General features: G+C 53.4%; 1 protein-coding gene across 2 annotated transcripts in view; it reads left to right on the plus strand.

Annotated features, from left to right (window-relative positions):
• LOC115093364 (rac GTPase-activating protein 1-like) overlaps positions 1 to 17,138 on the plus strand; it is a gene marked incomplete at its 5' end in the record, with an annotated part of 97,334 nt that overhangs the window by 34,872 nt on the left and 45,324 nt on the right. Inside the window, 1 exon segment of one of the 2 annotated variants that reach the window (XM_029605006.1) lies at positions 7,703 to 7,801. In XM_029605006.1, the coding sequence (XP_029460866.1) occupies positions 7,703 to 7,801 (99 nt within the window). 2 annotated transcript variants of the gene reach the window in all.

Here is a 17,138-nt window from a genome sequence, read left to right on the forward strand (position 1 = left end):
AGTCCATAGAGCACTGCTGGGCCCGTCACAGTGAGAAGCCCCCGGGCCATGCTTGGGGGTGGTTGCTGCACCGGTGCAGGGGGTATCTCTCTGTCTTCCTCTGGATTAGTCCATAGAGCACTGCTGGGCCCGTCACGGTGAGAAGCCCCCGGGCCATGCTTGGGGGTGGTTGCTGCACCGGTGCAGGGGGTATCTCTCTGTCTTCCTCTGGATTAGTCCATAGAGCACTGCTGGGCCCGTCACGGTGAGAAGCCCCCGGGCCATGCTTGGGGGTCGTTGCTGCACCGGTGCAGGGGGTATCTCTCTGTCTTCCTCTGGATTAGTCCATAGAGCACTGCTGGGCCCGTCATGGTGAGAAGCCCCCGGGCCATGCTTGGGGGTCGTTGCTGCACCGGTGCAGGGGGTATCTCTCTGTCTTCCTCTGGATTAGTCCATAGAGCACTGCTGGGCCCGTCATGGTGAGAAGCCCCCGGGCCATGCTTGGGGGTCGTTGCTGCACCGGTGCAGGGGGTATCTCTCTCTGTCTTCCTCTGGATTAGTCCATAGAGCACTGCTGGGCCCGTCACGGTGAGAAGCCCCCGGGCCATGCCTGGGGTCGTTGCTGCACCGGTGCAGGGGGTATCTCTCTCTGTCTTCCTCTGGATTAGTCCATAGAGCACTGCTGGGCCCGTCACGGTGAGAAGCCCCCGGGCCATGCCTGGGGGTGGTTGCTGCACCGGTGCAGGGGGTATCTCTCTGTCTTCCTCTGGATTAGTCCATAGAGCACTGCTGGGCCCGTCACGGTGAGAAGCCCCCGGGCCATGCTTGGGGGTGGTTGCTGCACCGGTGCAGGGGGTATCTCTCTCTGTCTTCCTCTGGATTAGTCCATAGAGCACTGCTGGGCCCGTCACGGTGAGAAGCCCCCGGGCCATGCTTGGGGGTCGTTGCTGCACCGGTGCAGGGGGTATCTCTCTCTGTCTTCCTCTGGATTAGTCCATAGAGCACTGCTGGGCCCGTCACAGTGAGAAGCCCCCGGGCCATGCTTGGGGGTCGTTGCTGCACCGGTGCAGGGGGTATCTCTCTCTGTCTTCCTCTGGATTAGTCCCATAGAGCACTGCTGGGCCCGTCACGGTGAGAAGCCCCCGGGCCATGCTTGGGGGTGGTTGCTGCACCGGTGCAGGGGGTATCTCTCTGTCTTCCTCTGGATTAGTCCATAGAGCACTGCTGGGCCCGTCACGGTGAGAAGCCCCCGGGCCATGCCTGGGGGTGGTTGCTGCACCGGTGCAGGGGGTATCTCTCTCTGTCTTCCTCTGGATTAGTCCATAGAGCACTGCTGGGCCTGTCACGGTGAGAAGCCCCCGGGCCATGCTTGGGGGTCGTTGCTGCACCGGTGCAGGGGGTATCTCTCTCTGTCTTCCTCTGGATTAGTCCATAGAGCACTGCTGGGCCCGTCACGGTGAGAAGCCCCCGGGCCATGCTTGGGGGTCGTTGCTGCACCGGTGCAGGGGGTATCTCTCTCTGTCTTCCTCTGGATTAGTCCATAGAGCACTGCTGGGCCCGTCACGGTGAGAAGCCCCCGGGCCATGCTTGGGGGTCGTTGCTGCACCGGTGCAGGGGGTATCTCTCTGTCTTCCTCTGGATTAGTCCATAGAGCACTGCTGGGCCCGTCACGGTGAGAAGCCCCCGGGCCATGCTTGGGGGTCGTTGCTGCACCGGTGCAGGGGGTATCTCTCTGTCTTCCTCTGGATTAGTCCATAGAGCACTGCTGGGCCCGTCACGGTGAGAAGCCCCCGGGCCATGCTTGGGGGTCATTGCTGCACCGGTGCAGGGGGTATCTCTCTGTCTTCCTCTGGATTAGTCCATAGAGCACTGCTGGGCCCGTCACGGTGAGAAGCCCCCGGGCCATGCTTGGGGGTCGTTGCTGCACCGGTGCAGGGGGTATCTCTCTCTGTCTTCCTCTGGATTAGTCCATAGAGCACTGCTGGGCCCGTCACGGTGAGAAGCCCCCGGGCCATGCTTGGGGGTCGTTGCTGCACCGGTGCAGGGGGTATCTCTCTCTGTCTTCCTCTGGATTAGTCCATAGAGCACTGCTGGGCCCGTCATGGTGAGAAGCCCCCGGGCCATGCTTGGGGGTTGTTGCTGCACCGGTGCAGGGGGTATCTCTCTGTCTTCCTCTGGATTAGTCCATAGAGCACTGCTGGGCCCGTCACGGTGAGAAGCCCCTGGGCCATGCTTGGGGGTCGTTGCTGCACCGGTGCAGGGGGTATCTCTCTGTCTTCCTCTGGATTAGTCCATAGAGCACTGCTGGGCCCGTCACGGTGAGAAGCCCCCGGGCCATGCTTGGGGGTCGTTGCTGCACCGGTGCAGGGGGTATCTCTCTCTGTCTTCCTCTGGATTAGTCCATAGAGCACTGCTGGGCCCGTCATGGTGAGAAGCCCCCGGGCCATGCTTGGGGGTTGTTGCTGCACCGGTGCAGGGGGTATCTCTCTGTCTTCCTCTGGATTAGTCCATAGAGCACTGCTGGACCCATCACAGTGAGAAGCCCCCGGGCCATGCTTGGGGGTTGTTGCTGCACCGGTGCAGGGGGTATCTCTCTGTCTTCCTCTGGATTAGTCTATAGAGCACTGCTGGGCCCGTCATGGTGAGAAGCCCCCGGGCCATGCTTGGGGGTCGTTGCTGCACCGGTGCAGGGGGTATCTCTCTGTCTTCCTCTGGATTAGTCCATAGAGCACTGCTGGGCCCGTCACGGTGAGAAGCCCCCGGGCCATGCTTGGGGGTGGTTGCTGCACCGGTGCAGGGGGTATCTCTCTCTGTCTTCCTCTGGATTAGCCCCATAGAGCACTGCTGGGCCCGTCACGGTGAGAAGCCCCCGGGCCATGCTTGGGGGTCGTTGCTGCACCGGTGCAGGGGGTATCTCTCTCTGTCTTCCTCTGGATTAGTCCATAGAGCACTGCTGGGCCCGTCACGGTGAGAAGCCCCCGGGCCATGCTTGGGGGTGGTTGCTGCACCGGTGCAGGGGGTATCTCTCTGTCTTCCTCTGGATTAGTCCATAGAGCACTGCTGGGCCCGTCACGGTGAGAAGCCCCCGGGCCATGCTTGGGGGTGGTTGCTGCACCGGTGCAGGGGGTATCTCTCTCTGTCTTCCTCTGGATTAGTCCCATAGAGCACTGCTGGGCCCGTCATGGTGAGAAGCCCCCGGGCCATGCTTGGGGGTGGTTGCTGCACCGGTGCAGGGGGTATCTCTCTGTCTTCCTCTGGATTAGTCCCATAGAGCACTGCTGGGCCCGTCACGGTGGAGAAGCCCCCGGGCCATGCTTGGGGGTGGTTGCTGCACCGGTGCAGGGGGTATCTCTCTGTCTTCCTCTGGATTAGTCCATAGAGCACTGCTGGGCCTGTCACGGTGAGAAGCCCCCGGGCCATGCTTGGGGGTGGTTGCTGCACCGGTGCAGGGGGTATCTCTCTGTCTTCCTCTGGATTAGTCCATAGAGCACTGCTGGGCCCGTCACGGTGAGAAGCCCCCGGGCCATGCTTGGGGGTGTTGCTGCACCGGTGCAGGGGGTATCTCTCTGTCTTCCTCTGGATTAGTCCATAGAGCACTGCTGGGCCCGTCACGGTGAGAAGCCCCCGGGCCATGCTTGGGGGTGGTTGCTGCACCGGTGCAGGGGGTATCTCTCTGTCTTCCTCTGGATTAGTCCCATAGAGCACTGCTGGGCCCGTCATGGTGAGAAGCCCCCGGGCCATGCTTGGGGGTGGTTGCTGCACCGGTGCAGGGGGTATCTCTCTGTCTTCCTCTGGATTAGTCCATAGAGCACTGCTGGGCCCGTCACGGTGAGAAGCCCCCGGGCCATGCTTGGGGGTGGTTGCTGCACCGGTGCAGGGGGTATCTCTCTCTGTCTTCCTCTGGATTAGTCCATAGAGCACTGCTGGGCCCGTCACGGTGAGAAGCCCCCCGGGCCATGCTTGGGGGTGGTTGCTGCACCGGTGCAGGGGGTATCTCTCTCTGTCTTCCTCTGGATTAGTCCATAGAGCACTGCTGGGCCCGTCACGGTGAGAAGCCCCCGGGCCATGCTTGGGGGTGGTTGCTGCACCGGTGCAGGGGGTATCTCTCTCTGTCTTCCTCTGGATTAGTCCATAGAGCACTGCTGGGCCCGTCATGGTGAGAAGCCCCCGGGCCATGCTTGGGGGTCGTTGCTGCACCGGTGCAGGGGGTATCTCTCTGTCTTCCTCTGGATTAGTCCATAGAGCACTGCTGGGCCCGTCACGGTGAGAAGCCCCCGGGCCATGCTTGGGGGTCGTTGCTGCACCGGTGCAGGGGGGTATCTCTCTGTCTTCCTCTGGATTAGTCCATAGAGCACTGCTGGGCCCGTCACGGTGAGAAGCCCCCGGGCCATGCCTTGGGGGTCGTTGCTGCACCGGTGCAGGGGGTATCTCTCTCTGTCTTCCTCTGGATTAGTCCATAGAGCACTGCTGGGCCCGTCACGGTGAGAAGCCCCCGGGCCATGCTTGGGGGTCGTTGCTGCACCGGTGCAGGGGGTATCTCTCTCTGTCTTCCTCTGGATTAGTCCATAGAGCACTGCTGGGCCCGTCACGGTGAGAAGCCCCCGGGCCATGCTTGGGGGTCGTTGCTGCACCGGTGCAGGGGGTATCTCTCTCTGTCTTCCTCTGGATTAGTCCATAGAGCACTGCTGGGCCCGTCACGGTGAGAAGCCCCCGGGCCATGCTTGGGGGTCGTTGCTGCACCGGTGCAGGGGGTATCTCTCTCTGTCTTCCTCTGGATTAGTCCATAGAGCACTGCTGGGCCCGTCACGGTGAGAAGCCCCCGGGCCATGCTTGGGGGTGGTTGCTGCACCGGTGCAGGGGGTATCTCTCTGTCTTCCTCTGGATTAGTCCATAGAGCACTGCTGGGCCCGTCACGGTGAGAAGCCCCCGGGCCATGCTTGGGGGTCGTTGCTGCACCGGTGCAGGGGGTATCTCTCTGTCTTCCTCTGGATTAGTCCATAGAGCACTGCTGGGCCCGTCACGGTGAGAAGCCCCCGGGCCATGCTTGGGGGTCGTTGCTGCACCGGTGCAGGGGGTATCTCTCTCTGTCTTCCTCTGGATTAGTCCATAGAGCACTGCTGGGCCCGTCACGGTGAGAAGCCCCCGGGCCATGCTTGGGGGTGGTTGCTGCACCGGTGCAGGGGGTATCTCTCTGTCTTCCTCTGGATTAGTCCATAGAGCACTGCGGGGCCCGTCACGGTGAGAAGCCCCCGGGCCATGCTTGGGGGTCGTTGCTGCACCGGTGCAGGGGGTATCTCTCTGTCTTCCTCTGGATTAGTCGATAGAGCACTGCTGGGCCCGTCACGGTGAGAAGCCCCCGGGCCATGCTTGGGGGTCGTTGCTGCACCGGTGCAGGGGGTATCTCTCTCTGTCTTCCTCTGGATTAGTCCATAGAGCACTGCTGGGCCCGTCACTGGTGAGAAGCCCCCGGGCCATGCTTGGGGGTGGTTGCTGCACCGGTGCAGGGGGTATCTCTCTCTGTCTTCCTCTGGATTAGTCTATAGAGCACTGCTGGGCCCGTCACGGTGAGAAGCCCCCGGGCCATGCTTGGGGGTGGTTGCTGCACCGGTGCAGGGGGTATCTCTCTCTGTCTTCCTCTGGATTAGTCTATAGAGCACTGCTGGGCCCGTCACGGTGAGAAGCCCCCGGGCCATGCTTGGGGGTCGTTGCTGCACCGGTGCAGGGGGTATCTCTCTGTCTTCCTCTGGATTAGTCTATAGAGCACTGCTGGGCCCGTCACGGTGAGAAGCCCCCGGGCCATGCTTGGGGGCTGGTTGCTGCACCGGTGCAGGGGGTATCTCTCTCTGTCTTCCTCTGGATTAGTCCATAGAGCACTGCTGGGCCCGTCATGGTGAGAAGCCCCCGGGCCATGCTTGGGGGTGGTTGCTGCACCGGTGCAGGGGGGTATCTCTCTCTGTCTTCCTCTGGATTAGTCCATAGAGCACTGCTGGGCCCGTCACGGTGAGAAGCCCCCGGGCCATGCTTGGGGGTCGTTGCTGCACCGGTGCAGGGGGTATCTCTCTCTGTCTTCCTCTGGATTAGTCCATAGAGCACTGCTGGGCCCGTCACGGTGAGAAGCCCCGGGCCATGCTTGGGGGTCGTTGCTGCACCGGTGCAGGGGGTATCTCTCTGTCTTCCTCTGGATTAGTCCCATAGAGCACTGCTGGGCCCGTCACGGTGAGAAGCCCCCGGGCCATGCTTGGGGGTCGTTGCTGCACCGGTGCAGGGGGTATCTCTCTGTCTTCCTCTGGATTAGTCCATAGAGCACTGCTGGGCCCGTCACGGTGAGAAGCCCTCGGGCCATGCTTGGGGGTGGTTGCTGCACCGGTGCAGGGGGTATCTCTCTGTCTTCCTCTGGATTAGCCCCATAGAGCACTGCTGGGCCCGTCACGGTGAGAAGCCCCCGGGCCATGCTTGGGGGTCGTTGCTGCACCGGTGCAGGGGGTATCTCTCTGTCTTCCTCTGGATTAGTCCATAGAGCACTGCTGGGCCCGTCACGGTGAGAAGCCCCCGGGCCATGCTTGGGGGTGGTTGCTGCACCGGTGCAGGGGGTATCTCTCTCTGTCTTCCTCTGGATTAGTCCATAGAGCACTGCTGGGCCCGTCACGGTGAGAAGCCCTCGGGCCATGCTTGGGGGTCGTTGCTGCACCGGTGCAGGGGGTATCTCTCTGTCTTCCTCTGGATTAGTCCATAGAGCACTGCTGGGCCCGTTACGGTGAGAAGCCCCCGGGCCATGCTTGGGGGTGGTTGCTGCACCGGTGCAGGGGGTATCTCTCTGTCTTCCTCTGGATTAGTCTATAGAGCACTGCTGGGCCCGTCACGGTGAGAAGCCCCCGGGCCATGCTTGGGGGTGGTTGCTGCACCGGTGCAGGGGGTATCTCTCTGTCTTCCTCTGGATTAGTCCATAGAGCACTGCCCGGCCCGTCACGGTGAGAAGCCCCCGGGCCATGCTTGGGGGTGGTTGCTGCACCGGTGCAGGGGGTATCTCTCTGTCTTCCTCTGGATTAGTCCATAGAGCACTGCCCGGGCCCGTCACGGTGAGAAGCCCCAGGGCCATGCTTGGGGGTCGTTGCTGCACCGGTGCAGGGGGTATCTCTCTCTGTCTTCCTCTGGATTAGTCCATAGAGCACTGCTGGGCCTGTCACGTGCATGAAACTGTAACTTAGCCTCTCACAATTGCTAAAGGAGACCTGAGCGTCTCTTGTGCCATTAACGCTGTGCCGAGATGCTGCCGTTCTCAGCCCGGGCACACGCTGGCTTTACACGACTGGTTAACCCTTTGTGGAAATGCATTGGGTGGGGTGGAGGTGTAATGGGGCAGACGTCTGAGCGAGGTTTCCCGGGAATGTCACTCTCCAGATCTCCTGCATGTTCCCCGCTGGACGGCGCGGGGAGCCCATGGAGGTCTCCAGCACGGTGCTGTACGCGGCAGGGTATGTATTTTCTTCCTTCAGCACCACCGCGACCCCTCTCAGGTACGCTGACTTCTCACCTCTCTCCTGGGCTTGCCGGGACCACCTCGCTGAGGGGAGGAGAGGGCTCTCACGGCCTGAGGAGCAGGAGCTGCCAGCTTTCCATGTCGCCGGTCTCCCCCCGGTTCTTGGTTTTGGGCTGACTCTGTAACCTGAGTTTCCTCTGCCGCTGTGGCGTGTTTTTTGCTTCATGCTGTTCTCCTCTTCCGTAGCAGGGGCTGCTGGCAGACTTTGCCCCCTCCACGGCTCCCTGGATCCCCCACCTCGTGCTTCAGTGCATCCGCGAGATTGACCTGCGAGGGCTGAGGGAGGTAGGTAGCCACCTATGAAAATATTGTAAATCCTTTCCCCCTGTGTTGTGTGCGTCTCTCAGCCGCTCGTTAAGGGCGGGAGGTTCTCCTCTGTTACTGCAGTGATTTATTCAAACTTCTCTTCTGCTACTGCCTCAGTGTTCAAAGTGCATTTCAGAACATTAAATTACAAAGAAGCTGATCCGTGTCCTCTGTAATGAAGAAACAGAAAATACCTGTGCAAAGAATCTGTCCCACAGCGCAAATAGCCAGACTCTCACCACTTAAAGACTTAAAAACGTGTTTCCTTGTGACTTACCGGAGGAGTTATTAAGAGCTTGGGAAGATGACCTTAACGCACGTAATGGCACAAACCAATTCACTCTTTCCAAGAGACACAAGTTATCAAGATGAACTGATTTGTGCAGCAAAGTCGATAACTTACAGCTGTACAGGGCCAGAGAGTGGAAGCCAATGCCAGCCTTTCCTGTATGCGGATAGATTTGTACCCCAGTGCAGGCCACACATTGTGTGTACAGCTGCATCTTGGGCTCATTGTAGCACCTATCTGCCAGACCCATGTTACAGAGAATTGCAGAAATCAAGGTGGGGAAATACAATCGCGAGACCCGCTGTTGGCAAGATCGCAGGTAATGGTCTAAGCACTCATAGCTTATAAAAAAAAAAAAAAAAGCAATCCTAGCAGCTTTCTTAAGTGAAAGCTTAGAGTGTAACACCTGAATTTCTAACCTCAAGTCAGTGCAGCTGTGAAACCACAGGTAAGCAAATCGCCAAAGGTTCTTTCTTCCCAAACCACAAAACAGATCTGCACAATAAGGAAAGATAATAGATCTCTTGTTGGGTGAAAAATTGGTTAAATGCAAAATGATCTATTAAAATTTTGATACGGGAATTCTGAGAACGTTTTCACTCGATGCACAATTAAACTCTGGAATTCATTGCCAGAGGATTTGTTTAGCACAGCTAGTGTTGCTGGTTTTAAAAAAGGTTTGGATACATTTCTGGAGAAGTCCATAAACTGCTATTAATCAATGGGCATGGTCAGTGCTTGTTGCCTGCATTAGTAAATCTTGTGATATTACACTGTACTTGTATGCAATTTATGTAAAGCATTGTGATCAGTCACTGGAACGATGGCATATAAACAGCAGGCTTAAATAAATTAGTTGCATGGGATCTTCTTGGTGTTTGGGTACTTGTGACTTGGATTGGCCACTGTTGGAAACAGGATGCTGGGCTTGATGGACCCTTGGTCTGACCCAGTATGGCAATTTCTTATGTTCTTACGCCATTTGCAATATCAGTTGTCATCTTAACTACTGAAAATAGCTCTAAAGCACTGATGGTGAACTGCAGTTCTCGAGGTTTTCAGGATATCTGTAATGAATATGCATGAGAGAGATTTGCATGCACTGCCTCCAATGTATGCAAATCTTCCATGCATGCTCATTGTGGATATCCTGAAAACCTGGCCTGTTTGTGGTACTCGGACTGCTCTAAAGGCTTATTTATGGAATTTGTAATGAATGGTGGAAAGCACATTTAGTATTTGCAGCAATATAATACATTAGTTGTAAACTGCCAGAGAATAAGAGGATTTATATTGACACCAGCTGCGCTCAGCTTTTCTAACCACTTCTTTAGTGCATGGCAGGGCTGGTTGAGTAGGTTTCCTTTTGTTGTTGGCTTTTTCGTAGGAGCTGCAGCTTCATGCATTTGGTGAACAGGAGTATCCCAATCGTCTGCAGATTCTGCCGGCTCCAGTTTTATCTCATCCTCGGCCCAGGCTTCCCACAATGTTTTAAACTGGTCCTCATCTGCTGAGGCTCTAACCTGTACCACTCCCTAAATCTGTATTATCAATTGTAAGGCTCTGCTTGGCTGGGAGCTTTAATTCATGATCTGACCATGCACTTTTTATGGGGGAGATTGTCCGTCTGTCTGTCTCCTCATGAAGGTGATGTGGGATCAGAACAAAACCCAAAGTATGCCTACCACCATGAGCTGGAACCTCTTCCTATTGGGTCAGCCCAATGTATACAGAGGATTTAAACTGCTTCCCATTAGGGGCACAGTCGTCAAAGTGTAAAGTGAAACCTCCTGAAATGATCAGGTTGTTGTATTGCATGTAGAGCAATGAAATCAGTGGAATTAATTCCTCAATAACACTAACCGGCTGCCCAGGAGGTAGATAAAGCAAACCAAAAATCCATACTGGCAACTCCAGTAAAATCCCATCAATCCCTCGCAGGGCTGCAAACTCCAATTTACTTAGGGGTAATTGTTTTGTTGTCTCTAGACGCACCTTCATATCTATAATCTGATGGGCACAAATGATTCAGCAATACTGAGTCTGTCCTAAAATACGTGCCACGATTCAGAAATAGAAAATCAATCTGCGATCCACTCAGTAATGTGGAGATTTCAATATCTTGCATCCTTATAGAGCATGGAATAGTATAAGCGATTGATAAACGATGCGCACGAGACACTTTCTCTGAAGAAACGGTTATAGCCGGATAAATAAGTCATCGGTGCCCTTTTAAATTTCAAGAGCACCCTGTCAGCCACGTCAAACGCGAGTCCAGCAAACATCGCTCGCCACGCACTCAATAGTAATAGAAAATTAAAAATCAAATGAGAAACAGCTTAACAAGTCCCGCTTAGATAAACCGAAGCAGTCGTGACCTCACGAAGGGGAAGGCCCACCCGCAGGTGGAAGGCAACGGGAGGCTGACGTTACGTTCTGAGCGGGACTTCCTGCCGTCCAGCAGCAGAGCAGAGGCAGGTAACGTGCGAGTGTGCAGTCCCTCAGCAGGCCCTGCCTTTATCGCAATCCTATTTGGCTAAGACATGAAGGAACGTCATAAAGACGCCAGCAGAAAGGATGCCAAGGGTGTTCTCATCCAAGCACCTCCACAAGGTGCACCCGTCTTGCTCCTCTACACCTCTGGTCTTACTGGCCTTTCTTCTGCTTCTGACCTTCCAGCTGTGTCAGGGACCATATTCACTTTATTATCGTCCATCTGTGCTGTCAGAGGTGGGGGGCGGGCTTCCTCCCTTCTGATTGCACCATTATTTTCCTGATTTATTCCCAGATCCGCTCACTCCACCTCACCCTTCCTCGACAGTCGTCATGCCCGATCTCCAGCTTCTTTCGGGATGTGCTGTCACTAGCTAATGGAGATCTCACTCTATTCCTGCGTCGCCTCAATATCCCAGCCTCCTGCAGGTTTTTCTGTTGAAGCCACCTCCACTCTCTGAGTCGAGAATTATGGCATCGCTCGTGATCGTTCCAGGTCCGTTTGCCTGTTTCTTAAAACTGCTGCTTTCTGGGTATCAGCAACTCCTTGCACCTCGTTGGCTTTTGATGTTTTCTTGCTTATATTCAATCTGGCAAAATGCCCCACTTACAAAAGGTGTGTGGTACCCGAGCAGCTGCTGACATCAGGTGTGAGGATTGCAGGATACCTCTTATGGTCAGATCACAAAATCCACCGTTGCCATAGGAACGGTGACGAACTAAAGAATTGGCATTTGTCTTAGAAGGCTGCGGCCAATATCTCGCCATGAGGACCTGCCAGTAACTCTCTGTGTAATCTTAGCAATGTCTGCTGCAGGACGCACACCACGGTTAGCACAGAGGGCTCTGCGATTGGCTGAATTAATCGCTGATATAGGGTATCCCAGCTCAAACACCTTAGTAAGTCTTGTGACTGTCTCTTAAAATCTCCAGTGTCTAACTGGCAGGCGGGTCTTTAAACTTATAAGGATGATGACGATAAAACTGTAAGAGAGTGTTGTGATCAATGGGTTCCTGTTTAGGGTAGTCTGTAAAACGCAATGTTTAATGACCATAATGTCCACACTGTGTGGAAGGCCCGTGTCTGAATTACTGACGCACTCCTGCAGCCATGCAGTGCCATTGGACTCGGGGACCCGTGTCTGAGTTTGCATCACATTTTCTCTTTCACCAAGCTACTCTTCCCATCGGTTTGTTTTATTTCTTGACAAAATGAGTAATTTTAAAAAATGTTCTATAAAAATATAAAAAATGTCTCCTATTAAGGATTCTAACATATATTCAGGAACTGTTAGCAGGGTTGATGATTAGACTGTGATCCGCTGGTGAAATAGTCTAAGTTTTATACGCTCTTTTCAGGAGGTTTGTGTTTGGTTTGGTTTACATTTTTCAACCCCTGTTGAGTAGGATTTTTATCTTTTATTTTTTTATATCTAAATAAAAATGGCCCCATTAATTGCAATTGACATATTAATCTCAGATGAATGCACGTCCCTACTCCTTGCATGGGAACAGAGGCTGATGTTCCAGAGTATCCTATGGGAGTCTTTGAACTGACTTGATGGTTCTGTTTGAATGTCTAGGAACAGAGGCGTCAACATCTTTGGGGCAGCAACTGGATAGGAAGGTATCGATTGATTGATTTTGATTCTTTTATATTGCTCTGCAGATGACAGAGCGATGCACAAACCTAAAACAAAAACAATACACACCCCTAAAATAATAATAAAAAAAAATCATAAATTACCCGACTACAAGACCATCTCCTACATACCCCCGTCTTTTCTGCCAAAAGGTGACCAAAGTCAGGATCCCTACTGCACTGGAAAGAGCCACGCCTTCACCTTCTTCCTAACCTTCAAAGGAGCAGAGGTCCCCAGCTCTGGGCCACACACTGAAAGCATTCTTTCCCGAATTACCACCTTACGAAAATCCTGCTTAGTTGGGACCAAGACCAGGGATGCTGTTGAAGGCAGATTTCGATTAGGTGTCTAGCTCCTGATCCTGTCCTGCGAGTAACGGGCACACAGCCCATGTGGTGCCTTATGCCTTTAAGATCAAGCACTTAAATTGTGCCAGTTTTCTCAACAGGCAATCGATGAAGGCAAATTAGCAAAGGCGTCGCACTCGCCCTTCTTGGGTGACCAAAACTGAGATGAGCTGCCAGCTGTATATCGGAGTCGTCATTTGTAGTTGGCATCTTGGCTGTGGTCACTTCTTCTTTCACCGTGGAGACTTGTGCTGGGGCGACAGGCCGATTAGTTCTGGGTTCCCAAGTTGGGAGTTCAGGCAAAGGAATGTCATCGGGTTTTTAATATTGTCCGGAGCAGATTCAACTTATTTATTTATTTAATTCTTTTCTATACCGACCTTCATGGTCATAACCATATCAGATCGGTTTACATAGAACTTCAGGATTCAAGGCTGAGGGTTTGAACAGCTTCCTGTATTAACAACTAGATTAATCCCTTCGCTTCTCCCACTACCTGAAGGAACAAAGTTAAAAGCAGACCAGAGAGCAGAATCTTTTTTTTTTTTGCTGTTCTCACTGCCTGGGTTATTGGCTGGTGATGTGCGACTCTCATTCTTAGCATCACTAACTGGACTTTCTGAGTGGCTGGCAGATGCTTTTGTTTGAGGGATGGTCTGTGCCCTTGTCTTCTGCATCCTCTGTAGTTTACAGGTCGTCAAGGTTGATTTAATTTCCTCTGGACCTTGTCTCCCACTGGGAGATGGTGACTTTGTACGGTTTTGCATATCCCCTCCCCTTTTGGGTTTCAGATAATACACTGGCAGATTTGGGGAGCTTTTCCACCCCGATATAGAGGGATCAAGGCACCATCTGTTCATTTATGCTTTCTGGTAAGGCCCAAGTTTCTCACTGAGATTGTACAACTCAAATAAGTGTTAGAGGTCATATCTCAAACTTCTGTTTAGATAGATACTGTTACTACCGTACGTCCAAAATTATGCTCTTTATATTCTCACTTTTAAGTCTTTGTGCACAGCACTAATGATTACAGCTTAAAGAAGAATAAAATCCATCTCAGTAATTCACAAGGACCCCCATTCTCAATGACTTGCAGGGGGCTGATCGACTAAAGCAATCTCACCGATAGTCCTTGTTAGCTACCTGCTACCTGACTGGAAGAAGGAACCAAAGTCTTGGAAGGAGCTTGAGCTTGAGGAACACTCGTCCCCTTTTCAAAGACTAGTATCCTCTGTCTTGCAGAAAGGGTCCCCTGATGACTACTACCATCTCCAGGTGCATATTGAAGGGGATGCTCCTCCTTTAGGTGATGCTCTATTTCCAGCATTAGGTGGCCCTGTTGCTTCCCTCGGCTAATGGTCCTTTGCACAATAGTTACAATGTGCAAAGCATAGGTCCTCTCTCATTTAAAAATGGGTCCAGATCAGATTTTTCGTGATCCCTTACCTCTGTCTGCATCCTTTGGGGTGGATGGTGCTGCTGACAGTGAAGTGGGAGTGGTCACAGATGGAGCCTGAGGAACTGCAGCAGAGGATTCACTCATTCTCTGTTCCTGCACTGTCAGTGTGGTCTGCTCTCCCTCACTAACATGTCCTCCGCCTCTCTCTCTTCTGTCAGTGAAGTGGAAGCTAGCACAGTACTGACCAAACCTCCTAAGGCAGGGTCTTCAGCTAATGCCTCTCCCAACTCTGCTTCAGCAAATCCTTTGAAGGGAAATTCATCAAGCTCTGAATCAGAAGAGAATGAAAAAACTGATCCTATAGCCCAGGAGTCGGGAACCCATGGCTCGCGAGCCAGATATGGCTCTTTTGAGGGCTGCATCTGGCTCGCAGACAAGTGTCGCCACACTTTCCAGTCCCCCGCTGACCCAGCTGCTCACCGGTCCTCCTCCACCCGGGCTTAAAATGCTGTCAGCCCGGGCGGAACGCGGCAGGACAGCTGGAGTCAGCGGCACTGACGTGCTCTCTTCTTCCCGCCCCCCCCCCCCCCACGGCCTGGAAGAGGAAGTGGAGAGCATCGGGTGCGTGCATGGCAAGAAGAGGCCACGCTAGTGTCCGAAAAGAAGACTGCAGCGCGGCTCGGAGGAAAATGAAGAGCTTCAACCGCGGCCGATGGGACTCCGCCTCCGCGAGGGCTGAAAATGAAGGAGGTTAGCGTTAGGGATGTGAATCGTTTGCCCGATCGTCTTAACGATTGAAATCGTCTGGCAGGAGAAGAAAATCGTGTTCAGGTCAGTTTAGGAATGAATATGTATTCCTATTGGCTGCCCTCTTATTTATTCATGTTACCAAGGTTCCCACTGACAATATATGGGGGATGGGAAATGGAAACAGTTGGTAGCTTGACAAAACAAGTAATGTGCTCAGTCAATGTGACTAGAACTTGTGCCCTATCCCTGATACCGGGAGTGATGTGATCTTCCTGCACTCAGTGCCCTAACCCTGATACCAGGGGTGTTGTGATCTTCCTGCACGCAGTGCCCTATCCCTGATACCGGGAGTGTTGTGATCTTCCTGCACGCAGTGCCCTAACCCTGATACCGGGAGTGTTGTGATCTTCCTGCACGCAGTGCCCTAACCCTGATACCGGGAGTGTTGTGATCTTCCTGCATGCAGTGCCCTATCCCTGATACCGGGAGTGCTGTGATCTTCCTGCACGCAGTGCCCTATCTCTGATACCGGGAGTGTTGTGATCTTCCTGCATGCAGTGCCGTATCCCTGATACCGGGAGTGTTGTGATCTTCCTGCATGCAGTGCCGTATCCCTGATACCGGGAGTGTTGTGATCTTCCTGCACTGAGTAGGGATAGGGCACTGCGTGCAGGAAGATCACAACACTCCCGGTATCAGGGATAGGGCACTGCGTGCAGGAAGATCACAACACTCCCGGTATCAGGGATAGGGCACTGCGTGCAGGAAGATCACAACACTCCCGGTATCAGGGATAGGGCACTGCGTGCAGGAAGATCACAACACTCCCGGTATCAGGGATAGGGCACTGCGTGCAGGAAGATCACAACACTCCCGGTATCAGGGATAGGGCACTGCGTGCAGGAAGATCACAACACTCCCGGTATCAGGGATAGGGCACTGCGTGCAGGAAGATCACAACACTCCCGGTATCAGGGATAGGGCACTGCGTGCAGGAAGATCACAACACTCCCCGTATCAGGGATAGGGCACTGCGTGCAGGAAGATCACAACACTCCCCGTATCAGGGATAGGGCACTGCGTGCAGGAAGATCACAACACTCCCCGTATCAGGGATAGGGCACTGCGTGCAGGAAGATCACAACACTCCCCGTATCAGGGATAGGGCACTGCGTGCAGGAAGATCACAACACTCCCGGTATCAGGGATAGGGCACTGCGTGCAGGAAGATCACAACACTCCCGGTATCAGGGATAGGGCACTGCGTGCAGGAAGATCACAACACTCCCGGTATCAGGGATAGGGCACAGCGTGCAGGAAGATCACAACACTCCCGGTATCAGGGATAGGGCACTGCGTGCAGGAAGGTCACAACACTCCCGGTATTAGGGATAGGGCACTGCGTGCAGGAAGATCACAACACTCCCGGTATCAGGGTTAGGGCACTGTGTTCTAGTCACATTGACTGATCACATTACTTTTTTTGTCAAGCTACCAACCGTTTCTATTTCCCAACCCCCCAACCATCACCTCAGTGGGAACCTTGGTAACATCAATAGATAAGAGGGCAGCCAGCCAATAGGAATACATATTCATTCCTAAACTGACCTTAACTGACCTGAAAAGTGTCAATTTGTATCATTTTCTGTTAGTGCGCACTAACCCAATTTAACGATTTTTAACGATAAATCGTTACAATAGGAATTCTATCATGTTCTTTAACGATTTAAGACGATATTAAAATTATCGGACGATAATTTTTAATCGTTGAAAAGCGATTCACATCCCTAGTTAGCGTTGGGAGGAGGCTGCTGCTGCCGCAAGTTCGCGGGGTGAGGGAGAGAGAGAGTGAATGAGTGAGCAAGCATGTGTGTTTGAGATCCTGTGTGTGTGTGAGAGATTGCATGTATGTGAATGATTGAGAGCCTGTATATGTGAAAGAGAGTATGTCTGTGATTGAGAGCCTGCCTGTGAGAGAGAGCATGAATGTAAGTTTACCATTGGGAACCTGTATGTGTAAGTTTGTGATTGAAAACCTGTTTGTGTGAAAGAGTATGTGTGTATGATTGAGATCCTTTGTGTGTGAGAGAAATCATGTGTATGTATGATTAAGAGCCTGTGTGTATAAGTAAGAGAGAGATCATGTGTGTCTGTGTGTGATTGAGAGCTGGTTTAGGTGATGGAGCATGTGAGTATGTGATTGAGAGCCTGTGTTTAAATGAGAGAGAGAGACCATGTGTCTGTGTGTGATTGAGAGCTGGTTTAGGTGAGGGAGCATGTGAGTATGTGATTGAGAGCCTGTGTTTAAATGAGAGAGAGAGACCATGTGTGTCTGTGTGTGATTGAGAGCTGGTTTAGGTGAGGGAGCATGTGAGTATGTGATTGAGAGCCTGTG

Source organism: Rhinatrema bivittatum, chromosome 6 (genome assembly GCF_901001135.1).
Source record: "Rhinatrema bivittatum chromosome 6, aRhiBiv1.1, whole genome shotgun sequence".
Classification (NCBI taxonomy): Eukaryota; Metazoa; Chordata; class Amphibia; order Gymnophiona; family Rhinatrematidae; genus Rhinatrema; species Rhinatrema bivittatum.